The sequence below is a fragment of the Bufo gargarizans genome, chromosome 1 (assembly GCF_014858855.1).
Source record: "Bufo gargarizans isolate SCDJY-AF-19 chromosome 1, ASM1485885v1, whole genome shotgun sequence".
NCBI classification, from domain to species: Eukaryota; Metazoa; Chordata; class Amphibia; order Anura; family Bufonidae; genus Bufo; species Bufo gargarizans.
The window spans coordinates 129,557,835-129,584,111 of record NC_058080.1 but is presented as its reverse complement, the minus strand read 5'-3'; the positions used below and the strand labels follow the sequence as shown (position 1 = coordinate 129,584,111).

General features: G+C 44.0%; 1 protein-coding gene across 2 annotated transcripts in view; it reads left to right on the top strand.

Moving 5' to 3' along the window:
• The window catches only part of UGDH (UDP-glucose 6-dehydrogenase), a 28,120-nt gene extending 3,052 nt beyond the window's left edge, over positions 1–25,068 (top strand). For both annotated transcript variants that reach the window (XM_044298416.1, XM_044298424.1), the window contains exons 2-12: positions 2,923–3,091; positions 6,664–6,765; positions 7,038–7,238; positions 8,066–8,263; positions 8,370–8,517; positions 9,540–9,634; positions 10,476–10,606; positions 11,139–11,272; positions 11,510–11,601; positions 11,782–11,892; positions 22,692–25,068. In XM_044298416.1, coding sequence (XP_044154351.1) covers positions 2,923–3,091; positions 6,664–6,765; positions 7,038–7,238; positions 8,066–8,263; positions 8,370–8,517; positions 9,540–9,634; positions 10,476–10,606; positions 11,139–11,272; positions 11,510–11,601; positions 11,782–11,892; positions 22,692–22,805 — 1,495 coding nt within the window. In that variant the 3' untranslated portion in view covers positions 22,806–25,068. The remainder of the gene's footprint in view (positions 1–2,922; positions 3,092–6,663; positions 6,766–7,037; positions 7,239–8,065; positions 8,264–8,369; positions 8,518–9,539; positions 9,635–10,475; positions 10,607–11,138; positions 11,273–11,509; positions 11,602–11,781; positions 11,893–22,691) is intronic.
• The last annotated feature ends 1,209 nt before the right edge of the window (positions 25,069–26,277 follow it).

The window sequence follows — 26,277 nt, the reverse complement described above, 5'->3', positions numbered from 1 at the left end:
TCTAGCCCTCCATATGTAATTCATCAGCGACTACTGATTACTCAACCTCCTGTGTGCTCCCCAGGGTCCCCCCTCCTTCTTATGACGTACGTTTCCTTCTGCTGAGCCCACACTGTGATACAGATGGTGGTGAGCGTAATGTATAGACCAGTCTGGGGGGCACATTACTCTTCGAGGGTCTCTGAGAGTATTGAGTACTGGGCAGCATGGGGTCCTTGAAGCCAGTACAGGCGTCTCCTCTAGGATTGCATTCATGATAGGATTAATGAACCGTCTAGTACAAGATGTCAATGACATTTTTTTTAGTACCTCTCGGGTATTGAATTAGTAACGTAGATGTAGCAGAGCTGAGGAAGCTTTTCACCGTTTGTAAAACCTCACAGTGATTTGATCTTGTTGAACTTCGCTCTGGCTATGTATTACTTCCTAATCTAAAAGAAAGGGGCCTTACAAAAGCCAGTATCCAAGTAAGAGCAGCAAAACAGACGCGGGTATCTTTAAAAAAAAAAAAACTTATAAAATACAACCAGCACTGCTCATGTAATCCTGAAGATAACTCCAAAAAGGACGGTTAGACCAATCTATTTGCCAGTCCTGGAATCTACTTCCAAAAATCAGGAAACCTCAGAATTTTTTTGTTATGCCGTTAACGAACTACTCCGTTGCTGTAGATGACTTCACCTCCAGGTGGATTCTGTAGGTCCTGAAACCACAAATGCCCGTTAGAGGACTGCAATGACCCAAGACTAATGGTGAAGCATCGGAAGATTAAGGCTAGGACTACACGGCGACATGTGTTGCACGACTAAAAGAGTACAATCACAATGCGACATGTGTCGCACCAATATTGCGCAACATTTTTTGCAGTGATAGTCAATGGTGTCGCACTGCGACATACTGTGACACGACAGTCGCACAAAAATCCAACTTGGATGGATTTTTGTGCGACTGCCGTATCACAGTAGCAGCATGTCGCAGTGCGACGCCTCTGACTATCATTATAAAAATGGTTGCGTGACAACTGTCGCCGTGTAGTCCTAGCCTAAAGGAAATCTGTCAGCTCGAACAACACCCCCCCCCCCCTCAACTAGACTAAGCGGATTTCACATCATTGTTATTTTTTCTGTTCTTCTGAACCGTCAAAAAAATAGAAAAAAATACAGATCCTGTAAAAAAAAAAACGGATCCTGTGCATCAGTTATGCACATTTAGCATCGATTTGAGCTACTTCCGTCTAAGATGTGTTATTTTAGACGGAAAGAAAAGTACTGCATGCAAGACTTTTTTTCTCCCATCAAAAATACCTGATCTCTGGTGGGACTGACACAAACTGATGCTCAAAATAATAGATCTATTATTATTATTATTATTATTATTAATTTTTTTTTTTTTTTTTTTTCCTGTTCTTCTGACGAATCAGAAGAACGGAAAGCCAAGCGGTGATGTGACCCCAGCCTTACTCTAGTTTGGGAGGGGTGTTGTTGGAGGTGGCAGATTCCCTTTAAGAACGAGCACAATTTCTTATACTCGCAAAGTAAAAGCAATATCGGCACATATCAAATTAAGTTTTGGGAACTGCCCAACTCGAGTTTCGCTCTTTTCCAAGTCTTCAAGAAACAAGAGCGAAACACGGTTCTCAAAACTTGAGGGCCTTGGATGCTGGTTTACTTTTGCTATGCGCTGATATTACTTTTACTATGCGCTGATATTACTTTTACTTTGTGAGTATGATAAATCCTGCTTGTTCTTCATCTTGAGCTACCGGTGCTTCACTATTAGTCTTGTGTCATTGCTTTCCTCTAAAGAGATTGTATATCTGGAGGTGAAATCGCCTATAGAAATGAAGTGAATGGAGTAACGGTTGGTTGATACCCAACTGCCCATTCATTCTGTGCCCCAACATCTGCTGTCACGATTCGATGGAGGTTTTGGCTGACATTAATTTGTATAGCCCGCCTTGTGCTATGGGAATTCTGTATGTGTATAATGCCCGTCACTACCATATGAGCGGCATCGTATATAGACAAAATAATGGTGGCCGTAATAGTAAAAAAAATAGCGCAAAAATCGCTCATGGATATTCATGTGTCCAGTTTTGAGTATTTTTGCTTTTTTAGAGTATAAATTACAGTGACTGTATTAAAGCTCTGTACAACCTCTGATTTGTCCGGAGCCATAAAATGGCACCCATTGTTGTGTATGGGATCCCTCGTATATGACCATGGTACTTCCATGTGTCTCCAATCTCGTGTAGGCCTACATTGTGTCAATTTGTTATCAATCATGTGACATTTCTTATGGGGAAAATACAGTATCCGTTCGTATGGAGCCATAAGGATAATGCTGTGTGCCTATATACCGGATTCATGCGCACTTCTCTCATGTGTTCTGAGGCCAGGGGCGTAGCTGTAGGGGGTGCAGAGGTAGCAGTCGCTACCCAGCCCAGGAGCCTGAGGGGGCCCAAAGACCCTTGTGCCGCATAAGACGACACTGGTATTATAGACCAAAGACCCTGGCCACAAGGCCCTGAGGGAAGGGGGGCCCAATCTGAAATCTTGCACCAGGGCCCATGAGCCTTTAGCTACGCCCCTGTCTGAGACGTAAGGCTAAAGTCACACTTGCGTCTTTTTGTGTATTGTATTAGTGCTAAAATAGATCAGTCATCAGTTCCATCCAGTTTTTTTATTTTTATTTTATTCCTAAGCCATTGACCCCAATAATAAATTGAAGCAAATTTCCCTGGGGTATAGGCATTACTGCCTGCCGCTGGCTTTGTTGGTCAGGGTGGATTTTGGGACGCAGCAGGTCCTGAGTGACTAGTTATATTCCCACGCAGTGATTTCGCTGTGCCGTCACCATACTACATGTTCTTGGTACGTTACTTTATAATAAGAATGTCATGTCAATGGCTTTTTTTTGCAGGATCACAATGTTTCAAATTAAAAAGATCTGCTGCATCGGTGCCGGGTATGTGGGGGGTCCGACATGCAGCGTCATCGCTCAGATGTGCCCCGATATCAAGGTGACTGTGGTGGACATTAACGAGACTCGAATAAATGCCTGGAATTCAGACACCCTCCCCATTTATGAGGTAAGGACTCTCCTCTTGCTCGTGTCCTATGTTAGATATGTATTTGCATACAGCAGTGCCCAGCGACCATTCTAAATTTCGGTCTGTACGTGCTGTGTATGCTTCAGGTGGAGGCGTTATGTGACCTTTTTACTGGGTAAACTTTATCCCTTGTTTTTATAGTTTCCTGTCTTTCCACTATTGTGTGTGTATATGGTATATACTCTATACTTCAATGTTGTGTTAGGTTTGCATTTACGGGGCCCTTCCATTCTGGAACCTGATGGTGATCAGAGATCACAGACTTTAGTGGGCGACAGGCACATGTGGGGTCACCTCATAGGTTTTGGTGAGGTGGGTCTTCATTTATGTCCAGGGTTTAGCTTCTTACCAAAGGTATGTTCAGGGAGGGAAAGGCAAATGGACCACACTAGACAACTGAAAACCTACTATTTGAAGTCCAAATATGTGACTATTTGGGCTTTTAATATTGATGCCCTGTCCTTAGGATAAGCCATTAATAGCTAATTGGTGGGAGTCTGACACCCACATCCCCCGCCAATCTGTTGTTAACTTGTAGATCCTGTACTGAAAGTCAGTGCCAGAATTGCACAGCCCTGTCCATTGTGTAGCAGACAGATCTGGTAACTGCAGTACTGCTCCCATTCTCTTGAATGGGGGCAATGCTGCAGTTACCAGCTGTGTCCACTGCACTGATGGATCTTTGTATTTCTGGCACCAGGAACAGCTGATCGGCGGGGATGCAGGGTGTCAGATCCCCCGCCAATGAGATATTGATGGCATACCCTCCAGATAGGCCATCAATATTCAAATCCCAGAAAACACTTTTAAAAGGGGTTATCTGAGAATTTAATACTGATGACATATCCTCAGGACAGGTCATTAGTATCAGACTGGTGGGGGTCTGACTACCAGGACAGCTGTTTGAAGAAGCTGCAGAACTCCAGTAACGTGGCCTAGGCGCCGCAAATATTCTGCATGCAATTCCGCGACAGAAAATCTGCACCGTACCTGATATGGGTGGACCATAAAGAGAGAAATGAACTGATTCTGTCCTGACCTATATCCTACTCACTACTGTAACAGCGCCTGGCAGTTCTTATTGCTGACTAATCGTGACCACGCGAAATGTGCTGTGATAATAATTAACGACCCTAGGACTGTCCATCTGTAACCCGGGTCATGAGCACTAGAGCTGGCCATACGTCTTAGCTGTTGGCTGAAGGAGCTCTTCCTCCTAAGAGGTCTTCCTCCCCATACACCCATATGTCGGTTCAGTCGAGCATGCATGTGTTTTTCCAATGTGGAGAGGGGGGAAATCCATTGCCAGATGCCTCTAGCAACAACTTGCCTCCTGAAATGACAAAGGATTGGACAAGTTGACATTCAAAATGAGGGATCCTTCTCCTTACCACGGGGTACAGATAAATACACACGCACCTAAATACAGATAGGATAGGCGGAATTCAGCAGGTTTGGATATAAAGGTATGGGAACCTTTAGGGAAAACGCCAATTTAGCTAAATTGTCGTTTGTAAAAATTTAAAAAATCCACAAAAACTTTGCAATTCAACTTGCTTATGTACATGAGGCTTTAATATGCGAATTTAAGAACTCTTTAAGGCATGCTAACCAGGAGAGCTTGTGTATAATAGCTTGCAGTTTTCGCACTGACCTCTAGGGGCAGGCGTACACGGCTTCCACTGCTGAGCTGGCACTTGTGGGGCCGTCATCGCTCACATAAAGGGAGAATACAGGAAGTGAATCTCCTCCCTGTAAAAGAGACTTCACATTGCGACCAGACAGCAGCACAATGCGTTCACTGTATAGTCAGATGTCTGAAATGGGGAGAGAGAGATACGATTGCTGCAGTATTAATGGTACACGCACTTAGTAAAAGTCACCTATATATACATGGCATATTACGCCTTCCTTCCAACCCATTTAAACCACCATATTAAAACATAACATTAATAAACTCACCGACTAAAGAGTGGCGGTAAAAATTGGCCAAGGCCTGATTTATTAAAGGGCTTCTGTCACCCCACTAAAGTTATATATTTATATATATATATATATATATATATATATTATTATTTTTTTGGGGGGTACTTATAATCCCTATGCTGCGATATATCAATACATAATGTGATTAATCATTTTGGTTCAGTAGATAATGCAAAAAACTGACTTTTATCATATGCAAATTACCTGTCTACCAGCAAGTAGGGCGGCTACTTGCTGGTAGCAGCCACATCCTCCTCTCATAAAGACGCCCCCTCCTCATGTTGATTGACAGGGCCAGCGAACGCGCTCGTTCTCTGCTGGCCCTGTCTGCATTCAAAATCTGGCGCCTGCGCCGTACCTGTCTTCATTCGGCGCAGGCGCAGGCGCACTGAGGGGAGGACGCTCGCTCGGCCGCTCCATCCTCAATGCGGCTGTGCCGATGACGTCACATCTACACCAGGCGCACTGAGGAAGGAGCTGGCGAGCGAGCGTCCTCCCCTCAGTGCGCCTGCGCCGACTGAAGACAGGTACGGCGCAGGCGCCAGATTTTGAATGCAGACAGGGCCAGCAGAGAACGAGCGCGTTCTCTGGCCCTGTCAATCAACATGAGGAGGGGGAGTCAGGCAATGGGACATCCCAGCCCAGGGACAAAAGCAGGCATCAGGCAATGCCAGTATGGCCATGCGTACCCCTCCATAATGTCCGGGGTACTTTCATTCTCTTCATTTAATATCTACTACATCTCTTCTACCCGTCACAGACCTCCAGCTCTTTGACATGACTCCCTCCATAGTACAAAAGTGCCAGAGCGAAACTGATGACAAAACTGATCTCATAGTTTTAGTTTTGTGTCCGGTGGCATCGGTGATGACGTCCAATATAAAATGCTGCATGCTGGGTTTATCTGTCCAGATCGGCGCAGAACTTGGTCATCACCATTGTCTGGCTCGGGCACAGAACATCTCACGTATGTGCACTCAGGCTTGATCCAGATGGTTCATTATCCTTGAATATGACGCCCTTTAAATCTTCATACAGGTCACCCCTGAATCCGATCCTGGGGGTAACGGAGGCTGTTGCCTCACATCCTCTTGGCTGCACTCTGGGGGTTTTAGGGGATAATTTATCATTATAGTTGTATTTGAAGTCATTTTTAGACCGGCTTTGCTTTGCTCACCTGAACCAACTTTATGAACATGGCTTTCGTTTTTTTTATAAATTCGGCGCAAGTGCAACGCATGGAGTAGCGAATTTGCACTTTGTAAATGCGACTTCCAAGTGATCTACTCTGAAAACCTGACCAGCTTCTCAATCCACTTCTGAAAGTAGCGCAGGGAGGTGCAGCTCACAAAAAGCTGCAAGATTTTGTTCAAAATCACCCGTGCAAAAGCACTTGCCACATTTTCCACCAACAGACTGGCCTGCCAGATTTGGCAAATGTCCCCCTTTAAATCTTTGCCTGAATGACCTTCTGACCTCCCCTCAGCACGGTTTGTTGCCTGCTTCTGTTCTTTGTAATGTTGGTGGATGATGTGATTTTGATGGAATTTTTCTATTCTGTGCAGCCCGGACTGAAAGAGGTGGTGGAGTCCTGCCGAGGCAAGAATCTGTTTTACTCCACTGACATTGATGCAGCAATAAAAGAGGCTGATCTCGTGTTCCTTTCTGTAAGTTCTCTTATTTATTGGCGCTCTGCACTAATCTAAAACCAGGGCTGTTTATAATGGCGTCACTGTGTGTGCGTATAGCGGTTCTTGGATTAGGAAGAAGGCCCATCCATGCTGCTGTGGACACATAAATCCATATACCGCCACCTGCCGTCAGACATGTTCCCCTGTAAATTGCTGAAGCCATTTTCTTCTTCTAAATTTGCATAACTTTGCATAATGACTTTTGCATAATTTAGACTTGACCTTTGCGATGATCTCTCCTTGGGCAGGTTAACACCCCGACAAAAACATATGGTATGGGAAAAGGTCGAGCTGCAGATCTTAAATACATTGAAGCTTGCGCCCGAAGGATTGTGCAGAACTCAAATGGATACAAGATTGTGACTGAGAAGAGCACGGTGCCTGTGAGGGCTGCAGAGAGCATCCGCCGGATCTTTGATGCCAACACGAAACCCAATCTCAATCTCCAGGTACTTATGTCTCCATTCACTGACTGAAAACAGAGGCTGGCAACCTTGTCCATGTCTTGATCAACTACGCATGTGCAAGGACTGGACATGGTCAGAAGACCAGAGTGTCCATGTTTAATTCAATATGGAGAGGAAGTTAAAGGGAACCTGTCAGCGAAAAAACCACCCCAAACCGCCAGCAGTACCTTCAAGTAGCTGGCAGTGTGTTTCTAATGAGGATTTTCTTCCTGCAGTCAGATGCGGGAAAAGCAGGGGTGGGGGGGAAACTATCTTTTATCCTCCGTCCGCGCTATTTTTGAGTCACTCTTGAAGTCAAGCGGGCAGCCGCCTCCTTGCTTCAAGTCAAGGTAACTGCACCCCCTTCCCTGCCCCTTCGCTGTGACTGACAGCCGGCTGTCGGGCATAAGTGCTGTCAGTCGCAGGGAAGGGGGCGCAGTTACCTTGACTCGAAGCAAGGAGGCCGCTGCCCGCTTGACTTCAAGAGTGACTCAAAAATAGCGAGGATGGAGGATAAAAGATCTTCTTTTTTTTTTTTTCTGCTTTTACCGCATCTGACTGCAGGAAGAAAATCCTCATTAGAAACACACTGCCAGCTACTTAACGGTGCTGCTGGCGGTTTGGGGTGTTTTTTGCCGCTCACAGGTTCCCTTTAAACTGCTAATTAATTTAACGTGTTGAAATCCTCGTTTCCTTTGATATCTGGCTGAGTAGTGTTACGACAGCCCTATAGATGTGATAACCCATGGATCACACCGATTTTGATCTCATGTATATGATTAGTATTACATATTGTATGTACTAATTGTTTGATCCTCTTTCCACCCAAGGTGCTGTCTAACCCAGAGTTCCTTGCGGAAGGAACAGCTATTAAGGATCTTAAAAACCCTGACAGGGTCTTAATCGGAGGAGATGAGACCCCTGAGGGACAGAAAGCCGTGCGTGCTCTGTGTGCTGTATATGAACACTGGGTTCCTTCCGAGAAGATTATAACAACCAACACTTGGTCTTCTGAGCTTTCTAAACTGGTAGGTGTTCATAAGTACATGAGAATAGCGTAGGAGCATCATGTAGAGGTATGTGCCATCATGTTCCTACCTTACTTGTTATTTTTTTTTTTCTTGTTTTTTTTAGGCTGCTAATGCGTTCCTTGCTCAGAGGATTAGCAGTATTAACTCCATCAGTGCCTTATGTGAGGCAACTGGCGCTGATGTAGAAGAAGTGGCCAGAGCTATTGGAATGGACCAGAGAATTGGAAACAAGTTCCTTAAAGCCAGCGTCGGTAAATATGATCCTAAGAATGTCTATATGGTATGAGTGGTTCTGTACAATAGGTTTTCTGGTAGTTAATAATGACCTTATTGTGGTTTTGTGAAGCATGTTGAAGCTCAGAATGTAGACCTGCCCCATGAAGCAAGCTATTCTAGTATAAAGTAGTTGTCTCAGGTGTCTCTTGTAGGGTCACCTTACACTATTGTGATAATTTTAAAGAGTTCCTCCAGTTATAGAAAACTTAGCACATCATAGAGACTGATAGGCCATTTACTGTGACCCCCCGCAGCTAAGTGAAGTAGAACACCATACCATCAGCTTCATTTAGCAGAGCTGAAGACCACCCTTAGACTTGCATCCATACCATCAGCTTCATTCAGGAGAGCTGAAGGCCACCCTTAGACTTGCATTAAGAGGAACCTGTCACATTCTACATGCAGAATGTTATAGGGCATGAGGAGCTGGGCGGATTGATATATCATTTTGTGGAAAAAGATTCTGTATAACTTGTATTTTATTAATCTAACCAATGGACGTGACGACATGCCGAAGAAGAAGTTAGGCCATCAATATTTAAAGGGATTGTCCAGTGTGGGTAACAATGTGTTGTAACTGTTAAAAAAAATAATAATCGTGCTCCCTTCAGTGATCTTCCAATCCCCATCCTGTAAACTTCCAGACGGATGAAGTCAAGTGATGCTGAAATCAATGACTGGTCTCAGTGGTGACACATCGGCAAGCGGCATGTCACTGCTTGGTCATCTGCTGCTGGAATACATCACCGCTGAGGCCAGTCATTGGCTGCAGCAGCACTTCACTCCTCCATCCGTCTGGAAGTTTACAGGACAGTGGGGAGCTGAAACACATGTGTTTTTTATTTTTATTTTTTTTCAACTGGTACAACACGCTGGACAGCTTCTTAAATCCTAGAATGCCCCTTTAATTTAAAAGACTTAAAATACTGTAATGAAGTAAAGAATTGCAATATTGCACTTTGCATAAACTTGTGTAATATTCCTTTTTTACGTCTAGGTTTTGGTGGTAGCTGCTTCCAGAAAGATGTCCTGAATCTGGTTTATTTGTGTGAAGTTTTAAATTTGCACGAAGTTGCAAAATACTGGCAGCAGGTATGGATCTCCCCTGGTTTTGTGCCAGCAGCTTATATTAACATTCAGCAGTTTTATAGTCCTTGACTTGGTGTGCAAACAAATTGTCTTGTATGTTGACCACATGCCATGTGCATTAGCCACTTTTGGTACGAGTCCTAGTATTGATACGGATCATTGCGACTTGATTATGCACAAAAGATGGACCAGGTCTGGTCATTCAACGTCCTTCTGTGCCAATGGAATACAATGCACATGGATCAGCTGTTGCTGTCTACTGGCCATGTTCTTACAAAATACTGAGCCAAAGGTCTCATGCACAGTTGCACACGACTATGTATTTAGCTGTCCACAAATTGCGTTTTTCAAAAATACGAATGCTGTCCGTGCTGCATCTACATATTTGCAGACCCATGAATTTATTGGGTCCATTGGCCACGTTTTGCGGCCAAGTACAGGACATGTTCTATCTTTTTTGGAACATTTATATGGATGCAGAAAGCATACTGATCATACATGTGGTTTCTGCACCTGAATGTCCATTGTTGTCCACCAAATGCAGACCAAGGACTCCTTGAAATCAATGGGTCTGCAAAAAAAATGTGGTCGGCACATGGACCACATCCGTATTTTGCAGACAGCAAAACTGATACGGTTGTATGGATGAGGCTCAATACAGGATAATAAAATGTGGGAAGTTAGAGATCATCCGCATTTGGTTTGTTTTCAGAGACCTGCAGCGATGTGTCATCATATGTATCCTGATCTCTATGTATTGTCCTCCTGAACCCCATGATGGACAAAGGTCTTTCACACATTTCTATCTACACTACAACCTACTTCACAATTGTTCTCATTCCAGGTCATTGACATGAATGACTATCAGAGACGTAGGTTTACCTCAAGGATCATCGATTCCCTCTTTAACACTGTAGCAGACAAAAAAATTGCTGTATTAGGTTTTGCATTCAAGAAGGACACCGGTGACACAAGGTAATTGATGCTACTAGGCTCCTGATGCTAATGCAGTGAGATTTACAAATCTGTCAGGACTGTCTGTGTAGCCAATGCTGTATCCAGCCAGAAGAGGAACACCATGTTGTAGCTGCTATTATCTGCCTCTACACCTGCTAATATACTCTTGTGGTGCTTGATACTGTCTACCTGTCCATGCCAATGTGACACCTACATTTTTAAAGGCTGATGTATCAGTTGCCATCACTTGACATATTTGATATTGGCTCAGAATATTGATTTCAAGGTCAGTTGCCCACCGATATTAAAAAATTGAATTTTGCATTGGGTGGAGCGAGCCCTTTATTTTGGTCTACACCAGGCATTAAACCTACAACTCCCACAATGCCCTGCTGTAAGCAGATAGTAAGTCTGGGCATGAAGGGAGTTGTAGTTTTGCAAACAGCTGGAGAGCCTTAGGTTGGCCATCCCTGGTCTACACAAAGACTGGACCCAGCTTGTGTCATAGGAATTGCCCATTACCTGAAGCCGTTCCTTTCCTCTTCCACAGAGAGTCCTCCAGTATCTACATTAGTAAATACCTACTGGATGAAGGTGCCAAGCTGCACATATATGATCCCAAGGTACCAAGAGAACAGATAGTCATGGACTTATCCCAGCCAGGAGTGGCCGCTGATGACCGAGGTAGGTGACTCTTAGAGACAGGAGCCATGCATATGGGAGATATTAACCAGCTCGCTGATTGCTGTTTATTTTCAGTCATTGAAGGGCTTTGATCTTTTCGGTCTCCTTCCTGACCTCATTTAATCACTACGTGGGACATTACACTGAATTATTTCCAGATTTGTTTAGTGTTCTATAGATTTTTGTTAACATAGCTATTGAGCCATTAATGTATGTCTCTTCGCCCCCCCCCCCCAGTGGAGAAGCTGGTCCACATTTCCACAGATCCATACGAGGCCTGTGAAGGAGCTCATGCTATGGTCATCTGCACAGAATGGGACATGTTCAAGGTGAGAAAAGAAATGTAAATCTGACGATGTAAATTTCTGATCTTATAGTGGGAGTAACATGCAGTTAGGATTGGTATGGTTACATTAGTCCTGAAGGCTTGCACATACGTTACATATCTTATTTGTTTAATGCCTCGTCCGCTATGAAAGCTGACAGCCATTTCACATATCTTGTTGTAGGAATTGGATTTCCATCGCATTCATTCTAAGATGTTAAAGCCTGCATTCATATTTGATGGCCGCAGGGTTCTAGATGACCTTCATGGGGAGCTGCAGAACATTGGATTTCAGGTATATCGATGGGATTGCATTCTTTACCATAAGATAAATGACCATCACAGGAACAATCAATGCCATTGGGTTTCTTATAGCCCCCCAAAAATGTGTAGTCCGCTAACAGGCTGCAATCGAACCTATAATGAAATGGCAAAATCATTAAAGGGGTTCTCCGAGAATTAAGAAAATGAAAATACTTATAAATATTTTCCCAAATACCTTTCATTAGTTATAATCATTAGGGGAAATAAAATGGCTGCCGTCCTGTTAGTACACACAAAACCTGTCCTAATCGCACATGAGGACAAGTTACTTCACAACACTGATCTAATGAGCTGCCTCATCCTCCTCTCCTACTTGTCAAGGATTATGATCCTGAATACAGCTGAAAAGATCTTCAGCTGAATCTCTGTGGGAATGGCGCTCAGGAGGAGACAAGAGGATTGACGGGACAGACTGTGGTAATGGAGACTGCGTACAAGTGCTGTTGCTCATCAGCCTCATCCCCCACCCTCCTCCCTTCATGTCTCCTCATGAACTGAAAACAAACAAGATGCAACAGCTTTTTGCAAACACAAATAACAAAGTAAATACAATAGTGCCATACTTGCTATATAAAATGTACTAATGCTACTGTACCTTTTAGAAAAGTGAGATTCTTGGCAAATACATTTTTGTCCTGTCCTAAAGAGATTGCCTTGACGCTGGCGGACAGGCACAGATAATTTTTGTACATAATATATTTGCCAAGAATCTCACATTTTATAACGGAGCATTAGTACATTTTTTATAGTGAGTATGGCACGATTGTATTTACTTTATTTGTGTTTTTAGGGTGGTATACGTTTTGTGTGTACTAATAGGACGGCAGCCATTTTATTTCCCTTGATGATTGCTCCAAAGAGAAAACGAGACATTATAAGTAATGAAAGGTATTTTGGTAATGTATTTATAATACTGAAAATATTTAAATATTACTTTAACTTTTTATTTTATTTTTTATTCCCAGAGAACCCCTTTTAAAGGGAGTGTGTCACCTCATACCTTTATATAAATCGAACTGACGTGGCAGATATGCACTTGTCACGTTCTAATCTGCCTGGTGAACTCCAGCCATGTACAGCACGTGCGCCAAACACGATGCCGTGAGACTTCAGGGCCAGGCTTGGGTGCAGCTTCTCTGCTTGGCTCTGCCAGTCTAACCTGGTGGGGGAACAGCCGGAAAAGATGGGCCGAGCCTCGTGTGCAAGTGCATCACCCTCGTTGCCCCAAGGGGCTAATTTGCATATTTTTAAAAGGCTGATTTCTCCAAATTGGGGGAATTGATTGAAATGGGAGCAAGAACGTTAGAATGTGCTGACAAGTGCATGTCTACTTTGTCAGGAGGATTTAAATGAAGGTATGAAGTGACAGATTCCTGTTAAAGTCAGCTTCACCTTTACAGCCAATATTGCCAGGGAAAGTTGCAGCCAGCTATACATATGGGTAAATGGATGTAGACGTAATGTGCCAAAGCTGGAGACACTGATACATAGCGGCACTCTGCCCTAAGCAAGGTATACCCCACTTATGTGCATATACTTTAATAGGCATATGGAAAAGGTTTGTCTTGGTGAGACAACCCCCTATAATATTACGATTAAAGCTGTTTTAACCTATGAAGAACAGGATGTAATAACAAGTACCAGTAATCATATTAATACCATGGTTATGCAGCCTAATAGGTTTAGCTGAAGCCCCACTTTATCCAGTTCTATTGCTTATAGCTGTGCCTGCACTAAAGGTGGCCATATGCTTTAGATCAGGCATGCTCAACCTGCGACCCTCCAGCTGTTGCAAAACTACAACTCCCAGCAGGCTTGAACTGCTTACAGCTATCAGCCTACAGCAGGGCATGGTGGCAGTTGTAGTTTTACAACAGCTGGAGGGCCGCAGGTTGAGCACCCCTGCTATAGATGAACAGGGGGGAGAGAGGAGAAAGCCTCTACCAGACGCCTCCGGCAGAATCTTGTCTCTTAGGGCATTGAAATTCAATTTAATCCTCTTTTATTCCAACTTCAACTGAGAATCTGGGAGCTCCCCATACACATTACGTTATTCGCTGGTCCCTCTGAAAATGGTGGGTTCATTCAATAGTGCTCTAGAGACCTTAAAGGGGTATTCCAGTTGTTTTAAGTTATACTATAACTATTAGATCGGTTGGGGTCCTTCTGCAGGGACCCCCACCAGTCATGAGAATGGGGGCCCCGTACCCCTTCAGCCCCTCTGAAGTGAACAGAGTGGCTGGTCGACCATGCGTGCGGACGCTCCATTCATTTCATTTCTATGAGATTTCCAGAGATTGCCGAGCGCATGTACGAACGGGCAGGGGTTACGGGGCTTCCCACTCTTGTGATGGTAGGGGTCCCAGTAGTAGGACCCCCTCCGATCTAATAGTTATCCTCTATCCTGTGGATAGGGGGTAACTTGAAATAACCGGAATACCCCTTTAAGCTACATAAATCATCAGTGCATGATGTCAGCTTTAAAATTGGCATGATCCCTTCGTGTAGACATAGCCCACCATTTCCTTTTGAGTCATAGGGGGTACACTCCACCTAAAATGTCTGCTGTAGAACTAATGTAATGGGTCACTACTACTCTAGTTGTGTCTGTGTTGTAATGCTCCTATAGTGTAATAGTCATTTCCCATCTACAAACTCTTATTATACACGGCTTTTCTAGAAAAAATGTAAAAAGTGAGACATGAGGAATTCATCCCATGGGTGTGACCAGGCAGACATTCTGCAATATGTACATCATTTTGGCTGTTCCCTTTTGGTCACTTATCTGTTATTTTCTCCCAGCATGACTCATCCCAACGAGTCAGAAAACTGACTGATGTTCTAACCTCCTACGTCATCCATGCAAAAAAACAGCTTTTTTTTTTTTTTTTTTTTTTCCATTCCTTAAAATGATTACAACATATATACGTAACCATTACATTATAAAATGCAAACCTTGTACAGCATTATCCCAAAAATATAACACTGGCGCATTCATGCTGTGTGTCTGAGCCGTTAGTGGGAAAGATGTGGAAACTTATTTTGTGTGTGTGCGCTGCCATCTGTGGGTCAAATCGTAGAACTGCAGTAAAAGTCAGCATACACCAAAATACATTGCCTATTTTAAAGGGGAAACTCAGGAAATGATAATGATGACCTATCCTCAGGAGAAGGTCATTATTATCACAGCGGCAGTGGTACGAGTCCTGGCACCCCTGCTGATCAGCTGTTTCAGGGAGCCGTAGCGCTCGCTGGAGCTGGTGAGTAGGGTTGAGCTAATCGGGTTCAGATTGCTGTATCAAAACCTGATTCTTTTAAGAACTTTGGAAAGACCACCGCGGAGGCAATACGTTTTACAGAAGGACGGAGCTGATACTCTCAAAGTTTCAGCAAATATTGCGAGACTTGCTTCGTCTCGCCTCTATCACGTGTCAGTTCATTTATTTGCATAAATTACTGTATCAGAATATTAAGCCGAGCTCGAGTTCATGCCTCATTAACAAAGCAGGGTTCAGCTTCGTATTTTGATACAGTAATCTATGTGAATAAACAAAATGACGTGATGGAAGCGAGACGAAGTACATCTCGCAATATTTGCTGAAACTTTGGAAAGAGATCCCCAGAAGCAATACATTTTACCGTAGTACACTACGGAACTGATATTCTTAATAAGGTTTTTAAAAGAATCTGGTTTGGATACAGCAATCCGAACCTGATTCACTCAACCCTACTGGTGAGTACTGCGGACTCCCAGATTACCGAGCACAGCGCCATACATAGTATAGCGGCTGTACTTAGTATTGCAGCTCACAACCATGCATTCGGGGCTAAGCTGCTGCTAGGCCATGTGACTGATGTACCGTGACGTCACATGGCCTAGGAAGAGGCCGCGGCACTCAGAGTGCATGGCCTCTTCAAACGCCTAATCAGCAGGGGTTCTGGGTGTCAGACCCCCGCCGATCTGATTTTGATGAGCTATCCGGAGGATAGGTCATCAATATCATTTCCAGGATAACCCCCCTTGAACGTCAAGCTGACCATCTACATAATGCCCCATGCACACAACCGTTTTTTGATCCACATGAAATCCCCAGACGAGGACGCATTCATTTCAATAGTGCCACAAAAGATGCGGACAGCAAAAAAAAATAAAAAGTACCATATTGTTTTCTATTTTGCGGACAAGGATAGGACATTTCTACAGAACTTTGGAAAAGTGGTGGCATACACACAGCCAGGATTTTTTTTTTTTTTTACTGTAGATTTTTATTAGCACAAATGTACATATTTTCAATAATACAGAAAAAAGAACTAAAAATGGTACATCAAACCATGTAGTGGCACTCAAAGGACCACAGAGCTGGGGAAAAAGTACAAAATCGTCGGGCCGCAAAACTGATATGGTCATGAGCATGAGGCAACTAGAGGTCGAGTTCTCTGTAGCAGGAAGAACATCGACCTCTCTAAATATCGATAGGACTGCATTGTTCTGGATGGTCAGTGTGCGAAAAGTATTTCAGACCATGCGTGATTCTTCATTTGTCCTTACTTTTGCATTGCTGACCTTCATTAGCAATCCTTTTGTAGTAGTCTATTGAGGACCCATCAGGGTTTGCATCCAGATGTTGACCCAAGTGTCTTAACCACCTCCCGACCGCTGTACGCACCGATGCGTCCGGGAGGTGGTTGTTTAGTTCCTCCTGGACGCATCGGCGCGTCCTCTCGCGAGACGCGAGATTACGTCACAGCCGGCCCGCGCATGCGCATCGCGGGCCGGCATTTCGCAGAAGAGTATTTCGTCAGCAGCCTGCCGGCCACGATCATTGGCTGGCAGGCTGCTGATTTTTAAAAAAACCAATCAGCAGCCATATAACCCCACATATTAGTAAATATGATGGGGTTATATGGCTGCTGTGCTCCTCTGCTCCTTCTTTTGGTCGGTTGGTTCCAGCAGAGGAGCAGAGGAGCACATCTACTGTGAGTACCCACCACACCACATTTAGCCCCCAGATCACCCCAATTAACCCTTTGATCACCCCTTTTATCCCCCCTGTCAATCACTAGTGAAAGGAAAAAAGTGATCAGTGCAAACTGTCACTTTTTTTTTTCACTGTTATTGACCGTTAGGTTTTAGGTATAGTTTAGGTCCCTTGGTTAGGTAGTTAGCGATCAGTTAGCGCCCAGCCCACCGCACCGCAGTCCGTTATTCGCTGATTAGCGTATCGCTAATCAGCATTTGTACTTTTATAGTATCTGAAAGTGATCAAAACTGATCACGGTCAGATCTATAATAGTACTAGTGTCACTTTAGTTCGCCCTCCACCCAAAACGCAGTGTTTGCCCGATCAGGCCTGATCGGTCGCCCACACGTGCGTTTGCCCACGCCCGCCCCACCGCAGTGACAAAAAATTTTTTTTTTTTGATCACTGCACATTCACTTTACACGCACTGCGGCGATAAAAAAATCAGTTTTGATATTTTTTATCAACCGCAGCGGCCTCCGGTACTTCGCTAGCCTCCCCTTTGTAAGACAGGCTTGCTTTTTTTTTCTTGGGTAGTCTCAGGGAATACCCCTAAATTTAGTTGCCCACATGTCAAACAGGGGGTATTCTTCTGAAGAGGCCTACAGGCTTCTGACCCAGTCGGATGAGGAGTGGGAACCCTCATCTGATGAATCCAGCGGGTCAGAATACGAACCTGTAGAAAGCAGTGGCTCTCTGACCCAAAGTTCGGACGAGGAGGCTGAGGTCCCTGATAGCACCAGGCGTACCCGGCCCCGTGTCGCTAGACCGCAGGTTGCGCAGGATCCGCTTCAAGAGCAGCAGAGTGGGGCTGGTGCTGTCGGATTACGTGGTGAGGCATACACCAGCAGCCCAGCCCTTCCTGGACCTAGTACCAGCACTGCCGTACAACCTGGTGAAGTAGCGAGCACCAGAAGGGCAGTTGAAGCTGGTACGGTGGCACGTGCAGTAGTGACCCCGTCGCAGCCACCGCAAAGACTTGCCCGTAGAGCCCCTAGAATCCCAGAGGTGCTGGCAAACCCTGATTGGCAGTCCCCAACTTCAGCCGCACCCGTAGTTTTCCCTTTCACCGCCCAGTCTGGAGTTCGGGTTGAGACAGCTCAGATCGATTCGGCCCTGGGATTTTTTGAGCTGTTCTTGACTGCGGAGCTTTTAGACTTAGTCGTGGCAGAGACAAACAGGTATGCCACACAATTTATCACCGCTAACCCGGAAAGCTTTTATGCCCAGCCTTTCCGGTGGAAACCAGTCCAAGTTTCCGAATTTAAAACTTTTCTGGGCCTCCTCCTCAACATGGGCCTGACAAAAAAGCATGAATTGAGGTCATATTGGTCCACGAACCCGATTCATCACATGCCCATGTTCTCTGCTGCTATGTCCAGGACACGATTTGAGGTCATCCTGCGTTTCCTGCACTTTAGCGACAACACCGCCTCCCGTCCCAGGGGCCACCCTGCTTTTGACCGGCTCCACAAAATTCGGCCCCTCATAGACCATTTCAACCAGAAATTTGCAGATATTTATACCCCAGAGCAAAACATCTGCATAGACGAGTCCCTAATACATTTTACCGGGCGCCTTGGCTTCAAACAATACATCCCAAGCAAGCGCGCCCGGTATGGGGTCAAATTGTATAAGCTCTGTGAAAGGGCCACAGGCTATACCCACAAATTTCGGGTCTATGAGGGAAAAGATCAGACCCTGGAGCCGGTCGGTTGCCCTGACTACCTGGGGAGCAGTGGGAAGACAGTTTGGGACTTGGTGTCACCCTTATTCGGCAAGGGGTACCATCTTTATGTGGACAATTTCTACACAAGTGTGGCCCTCTTTAGGCATTTGTTTTTAGAACGGATTGGCGCCTGTGGTACCGCGCGAACTAGTCGCGTGGGCTTCCCCCAACGGCTCGTTACCACCCGTCTTGCAAGGGGGCAGAGGGCCGCACTGTGTAACGAAGAACTGCTCGCGGTGAAATGGAGAGACAAGCGTGACGTTTACATGCTCTCCTCCATTCACGCAGACACGACAATACAAATTGAGCGAGCAACCCGTGTCATTGAAAAGCCCCTCTCAGTCCACGACTATAACCTCCACATGGGAGGGGTCGACTTCAATGACCAGATGTTGGCTCCGTATTTAGTTTCCCGACGCACCAGACGCTGGTATAAGAAGGTGTCTGTATATTTAATTCAATTGGCTCTGTACAATAGTTTTGTTCTCTACAGTAAGGCTGGGAGAACTGGATCCTTCCTCAAATTTCAGGAAGAGATCATCGCGAACCTCCTGTATCCAGGAGGTTCCGTGGCCCCATCCACCAGTGTAGTTAGCCGTCTACACGAGCGACACTTCCCCAGTGTCGTTGCTGGTACCTCAAACCGACCGCCACCCCGAAAAAAATGTCGTGTCTGTAGCAGGAGTGGAATAAGGCGTGACACCCGCTATTTCTGTCCTGACTGTCCCGACCACCCTGCCCTATGCTTAGGGGAGTGTTTCCGAAAGTACCACACACAGGTACACCTAGCATAGGGATCACATCTCACCAGGATAGGCACACAGGGCTATTAGGGCCCATTCACTCACAGCTGCTGCAAACGTCTCCTTTCACATGGGACAAAGTGCATAACGCACTTCGCCACATCTTTGGGCGATTTGCGCTTTGCACATTGACCCATGGGGAAGGAGAGGTTTGTTCTATAAAGGTAAAAAAAAAAAAAAAAAAAAAAACAGGTAAGCAACAGGTTAATGTTTAGTTCCAAAAGTTAAAGTTACATGTTCTGTTCCAAAGTTAATAAAATTATTGCGTTGTGGCCTGGTTTTTTTTTTTTTTTTTTTTTTTTGTCTTTTTACCTTCCAGGTGGACCAACCGATCGACCAGCTGCAGCACCGATGTGCATTCTGACAGAAGCATTGCGCTGCTGTCAGATTACACGCAAGTCGGTGTATGCGGCGCTGCAAGACAGGATTTTCTCCTCTGCAGTGACAGATACGTTTGCCGAGGCATACGAGCTGAGGAGGAGGCGGCGTTCCTATGCTTTGGCAAGCACTTTGTGTGTATATATATATATATATATATATATATATATATATATATATATATATATATATATATATATATATATATATATATATAAAAAAAAAAATCCCGGCAATGATTTATTCATCCACATCGATTGATGCGAATGGAGAAATCTGGTTTGCCAGGGCATACGAGCTAAGTGGGTATGGATGTAGGGCGGAGCTCCTATGTCCTGGCAGACGCCTTTCCCCTCCATTTTTTATTTTTTTTGGCAGAGATTTTTTCATCCACATTGATCGATGCGAATGAAGAAATCTGTGCCGTTCATTTTTTTCTTTCAGCCCAGAGGCTGAACGGAAAAAAAAAATCTCATTACCTGTATGCTCAATATAAGGAGAATAGCAGAAACTCCTAATGCTGGCCATACATGTAATGATTGCGGAGACCCTCAAATGCCAGGGCAGTACAAACACCCCACAACTGACCCCATTTTGGAAAGAAGACACCCCAAGGTATTTGCTGAGGGGCATATTGAGTCCATGAAAGATTGAAATTTTTGTCCTAACTTAGCGGAAAGTGAGACTTTGTGAGAAAAAACAAAAAAAAAATCAATTTCCGCTAACTTATGCGAAAAAAAAAAAATTCTATGAACTTGCCAGGCCCCTCATTGGATACCTTGGGGTGTCTTCTTTCCAAAGTGGGGTCACATGTGGGGTATTTATACTGCCCTGGCTTTTTAGGGGCCCTAAAGCGTGAGAAGAAGTCTGGGATCCAAATGTCTAAAAATGCCCTCCTAAAAGGAATTTGGGCCCCTTTTAGCATCTAGGCTGCAAAAAAGTGTGACACATCTGGTATCGCCGTACTCAGAAGAAGTTGGGGAATGTGTTTTGGGGTGTCATTTTACATATACCCATGCTGGGTGAGAAAAATATCTTGGTCAAATGCCAACTTTGTATAAAAAAATGGGAAAAGTTGTCTTTTGCCAAGATATTTCTCTCACCCAGCATGGGTATATGTAAAATGACACCCCAAAACACATTCCCCAACTTCTCCTGAGTACGGCGATACCAGATGTGTGACACTTTTTTGATGCCAAGGTGGGCAAAGGGGCGCATATTCCAGTACTTCTCACACATATGGGCCCCTAAATTGCCAGGGCAGTATAACTACCCCACAAGTGACCCCATTTTGGAAAGAAGACACCCCAAGGTATTCCGTGAGGGGCATGGCGAGTTCCTAGAATTTTTTATTTTTTGTCGCAAGTTAGTGGAATATGAGACTTTGTAAGGAAAAAAGAGAAAGAAAAAAAAATCATCATTTTCCGCTAACTTGTGACAAAAAATAAAAAATTCTAGGAACTCGCCATGCCCCTCACGGAATACCTTAGGGTGTCTACTTTCAAAAATGGGGTCACTTGTGGCGTAGTTATACTGCCCTGGCAATTTAGGGGCCCAAATGTGTGAGAAGTACCTTGCAATCAAAATGTGTAAAAAATGCCCTGCAAAATCCGAAAGGTGCACTTTGGAATATGTGCCCCTTTGCCCACCTTGGCAGCAAAAAAGTGTGACACATCTGGTATCGCCGTACTCAGGAGAAGTTGGGGAATGTGTTTTGGGGTGTCATTTTACATATACCCATGCTGGGTGAGAAAAATATCTTGGTCAAATGCCAACTTTGTATAAAAAAATGGGAAAAGTTGTCTTTTGCCAAGATATTTCTCTCACCCAGCATGGGTATATGTAAAATGACACCCCAAAACACATTCCCCAACTTCTCCTGAGTACGGCGATACCACATGTGTGACACTTTTTTGCTGCCAAGGTGGGCAAAGGGGCGCATATTCCAAAGTGCACCTTTCGGATTTCACCGGTCATTTCTTACACATTTTGATTGCAAAGTTCTTCTCACACATATGGGCCCCTAAATTGCCAGGGCAGTATAACTACCCCACAAGTGACCCCATTTTGGAAAGAAGACACCCCAAGGTATTCTGTGAGGGGCATGGTGAGTTCCTAGAATTTTTTATTTTTTGTCGCAAGTTAGTGGAATATGAGACTTTGTAAGAAAAAATAAAAAATAAAAAATCATCATCATTTTCCGCTAACTTGTGACAAAAAATAAAAAGTTCTATGAACTCACTATGCCCATCAGCGAATACCTTAGGGTGTCTACTTTCCGAAATGGGGTCATTTGTGGGGTAGTTATACTGTTTGGGCATTGTAGAACCTCAGGAAACATGACAGGTGCTCAGAAAATCAGAGCCGTTTCAAAAAGCGGAAATTCACATTTTTGTACCATAGTTTGTAAATGCTATAACTTTTACCCAAAGCATTTTTTTTTGCCCAAACATTTTTTTTTTTATCAAAGACATGTAGAACTATAAATTTAGCGAAAAATTTATATATGGATGTCGTTTTTTTTTGCAAAATTTCACAGCTGAAAGTGAAAAATGTCATTTTTTTGCAAAAAAATCGTTACATTTTGATTAATAACAAAAAAAGTAAAAATGTCAGCAGCAATAAAATACCACCAAATGAAAGCTCTATTAGTGAGAAGAAAAGGAGGTAAAAGTCATTTGGGTGGTAAGTTGCATGACCGAGCGATAAACGGTGAAAGGAGTGTAGTGCCGAAGTGTAAAAAGTGGCCTGGTCATGAAGGGGGTTTCACCTAGCGGGGCTGAAGTGGTTAATAATTCTTATTCAGTAACTTGTTTCTTATGATTCCTTTGATTTCCAGGTTGAGACCATTGGGAAAAAGGTGGCGTCCAAGAGGATCCCCTTCACACCGACGGCGGCTGACATGCCCAAGATTAACCTTGGTGATGTGCCTCACAAGAAAGCCAGAGTCTAAATCCTGTGCTGACCATAGCTTTACATGAACGCAACTGCAACTGTACATGAACACGTCCTTTTATCTGTCCGCTGGCTACTACACCTTCAGTATTCTGACCCCCTTAAGCTGGCCATACACATTAATCATCCTCTCAATATGTATGGGGGATTCCTGTCTCTCTCTTGATTGCAGGAGAAAGAAGGATCAGGCAGTTGAATTTCAACATGCCCAATCATTTGGCTTAGGGAGCCGAGCTGCTAGAGATGTCTGCAGCAGCTTTTTCCCTACTTCCCATTCATAATACAAGTGGGTGGAGTAGGCAGGGATAGCGGTCGGCTGAATGTATGGCCAGCTTACCAGACCTATTGTTTCTCTTTCTAGGTACGTAGCACTTGGTTAATTACTTGATGCAAACAATAGATAATTTATTTGTATATAATTCACTTTGTCCATTACACTTCCAAAAATCCTCACGTTGTGATCTCTAAAGACCAAACAAGCATTTTTGATATATATATTTTTTATAGACCTACAGAATGTAACTCTTTTAATTCTTTGATGTGTAATGGCTCATGTATAGAAAGAGGGCCCCCGCAGTAACTGTATCCGGGCCCCTGTTTCACATTGGGACAGCCAGGACTGGATTTAGTGCATTTTTTTTTTTTTGTATACGGTTATTTAAAAGGGACACTTTGTATCAGATCTATTTTCGGAAGTTTTATATTTTTCTAATCGGTTTTCACCATTTATTGTGCTGGGTCTGCCCCTGCACCCATTCACAGTGTTTGGGGAGCAGGAGTGCGACAGGTCTGCGGTCTGATCATGAAGTCTTTGCAGTATTTGATATGTATCGACCTTGGTGACTAAGCCACTGGACAGTTAAACTTTTTTTGAACCATATATTTTATGTATTATCCCTTCTTCAGATTAAATTGAATACACAATAGCTGCTCATTCGCACAATGAAACATTTTATGGGATATTCCAGACCATTAGCTTAAAACCAAACTTTCCAAAGACTGGGTGAAAAAAAAACTGGAAAAAAAATTGTGACTATGAATCCAAGATCCCAATCATTGAGTAATCAATAAATCTGTTTTACAGTGACTGGTTTGGTAAACAGGACTATAAATAAAATTATTACATTAGTCCCCATTCTTTACACTCATTAAAGGGGTATTCCCATCTTGTACAGTGATGGAATATTGCTAGGATATGTTATCATGCTACGATCGGTAGGGGTCTGACCTCTGGGACCTTCACCAATCCTAATGCAGCACTGATTCCAAAATATGCCCCCATCACTGTTCTTTCCTGCATGGTAGCACTCCTGACTGTGAAAGGTACTGCAGCAGATCCCGTTCATTTGTATGGGGCTGCACCAGTGATGCATCCCCTTCACTTTCAGGTGGATGGACCTCTACTGATATCCTCATGATATTCCATCACTATACAAAATGGAAATACCCCGTTAAATACAATGTGGGGGGAGCAAAACTAGTGCAAGGGTAAAACGGTGCAGTTGCTCCTTTCATTTTCCAAACTGCATCTGAGCTGGATCTGGTTTGGCTGTTAGGAGCCGCTGTGGCACATCCCCTTTGCAGAAGTTTTGCAAAATCCACCCTGCAGTGCATGTCCTGCACCAGTATCTAGCGGCTAGCCTGTCTATTCTTTGCTGCTGTCGCTGGAGGCAGACTGGTTCCTACAGAAACCCTGCCCGACAGCTACAGCCTTTACTATGGGGTTGTCAGCAAGATGTCCCTCGTAACCATCCTGCAGGTTTTCTGGTTACGGCAATGTAAACACTTTTTCCTGTCTTGCTGCCATATTGGTCATTCTTCTTGTAAAGTGAAGCACTACTTTTGTGGATCCTAATCAGCCCCCAATCTAATCTGTATAGTGTAATGATCGCTGATTCTGATGATGTGATTTGTATATTCCCGGTTCCCTCATCGTGCTCCCACAAACTAGTAGTAAGATGCATTGAGAGGATGGCCGAGAACCCGCACATAATGGAGAGGCCTTCAGGGGGAGTCCTAATGCCTTTTATTGCCTATTTTCAGGAGCCCAGTGGAGGAATGGGGTATGGTGATATCGTTACCTCCTACAATGCTCACTGACGTTTAGGAGCTGACAGTCACGTTGAGTAACCATGGTTTTGCTTCACTAACAATATGATGGGGGTCATAGAAGTAATTCTCTCTAGTGTCTATGGGATCATGGTTAAGTCAAAAAAAATTATGTCAAAATAATTTCTAAAATAAAGAATTTGCAGCAATAATTGTCATTGTCTTTTCTGCCTCACCTGAGACCTACAGTAATGGGAAACAATATTATTCAAGATGAGCATTATAAAGGAGTATGTATGGCGGCACACCCAGCAACAGAAATGTTCTCCCTTAGAAGCAATGCATCTAGGGCAGTGTTTCCCAACCAGTGTGCCCCCAGCTGTTGCAAAACTACAACTCCCAGCATGCCCGCACAGCCAAAGGCTGTCCAGGCATGCTGGGAGTTGTAGTTTTGCAACAGTTGGAGGCACACTGGTTGGGAAACTCTGATCTAGGGGAGCATACCTTGTAATATCTCATGCACTATGTCACATTTTTTTGGGGGAAAATTCTGCATAAAATCGGAAGCATATGGAGGTACAGTAAGTCCTTCTGTACCTCAATGTGTGGTATGTAATGGCTCATGGAAGCACAGGGCCATAATACTGCCAAGTGTATGCCGCCCACGTCTACCCACTGACACCACTGCAGGCTCGCGTCTACCCGCTGACAGCACTGTAGGCATTTATATCGCTGGGGCTATTCCATCCATCCGGTAGAAATGCACATTGTTTGGTCTTCGGTGATAAATGAGGCTGCTGCTGCTTGGGGTTGCTTCAAACTCCTCCATTAAAAGGGCTCATGCAAGTGACCGTTGTTTTTATCCCCATCTGATCCGCAAAAGATGCGGACAGCACACCCTGTGCTGTCTGCATCCATATGTCTGTTGTGTGGCATCCACAAAAATACAGAACATGTGGTATTCTTGTCCAAATTATGGACCTATTATGAGCCGGACATTCCGTTCTGAAAAATGCTGAACGCACACGGCCGTTATCAGCGTTTTGCGGATCTGCAATTTGCAGACTGTAAAACGAGCAACTGTCGTGTGCATGAGCCCTAAGGGTGGCGGAAAAGAACACTGCTTTATATTCAGTTTATTTTCAGAAACTTGTGGTAGTGATTCAGATTGAAGCATGGGGACAGCGTAGTATTTTTGAAGGAATAGGTATTCTATAGTAATTTAATACTATTACAGGTTTTCTCCTTGCTGATCCACACCGTGGGGAGACTTCTGCAGAAAATGTTGCCTATGGCAAACGCATTCTAAAGAAAAACTCATTAGCACCCATATTATACTTGACAAGTGTATATACAGTACGTAAACCCAAAGACAAGTACATTACAGTTTTGGTCTCCTAAAATTTTAATATGAAAAAGAA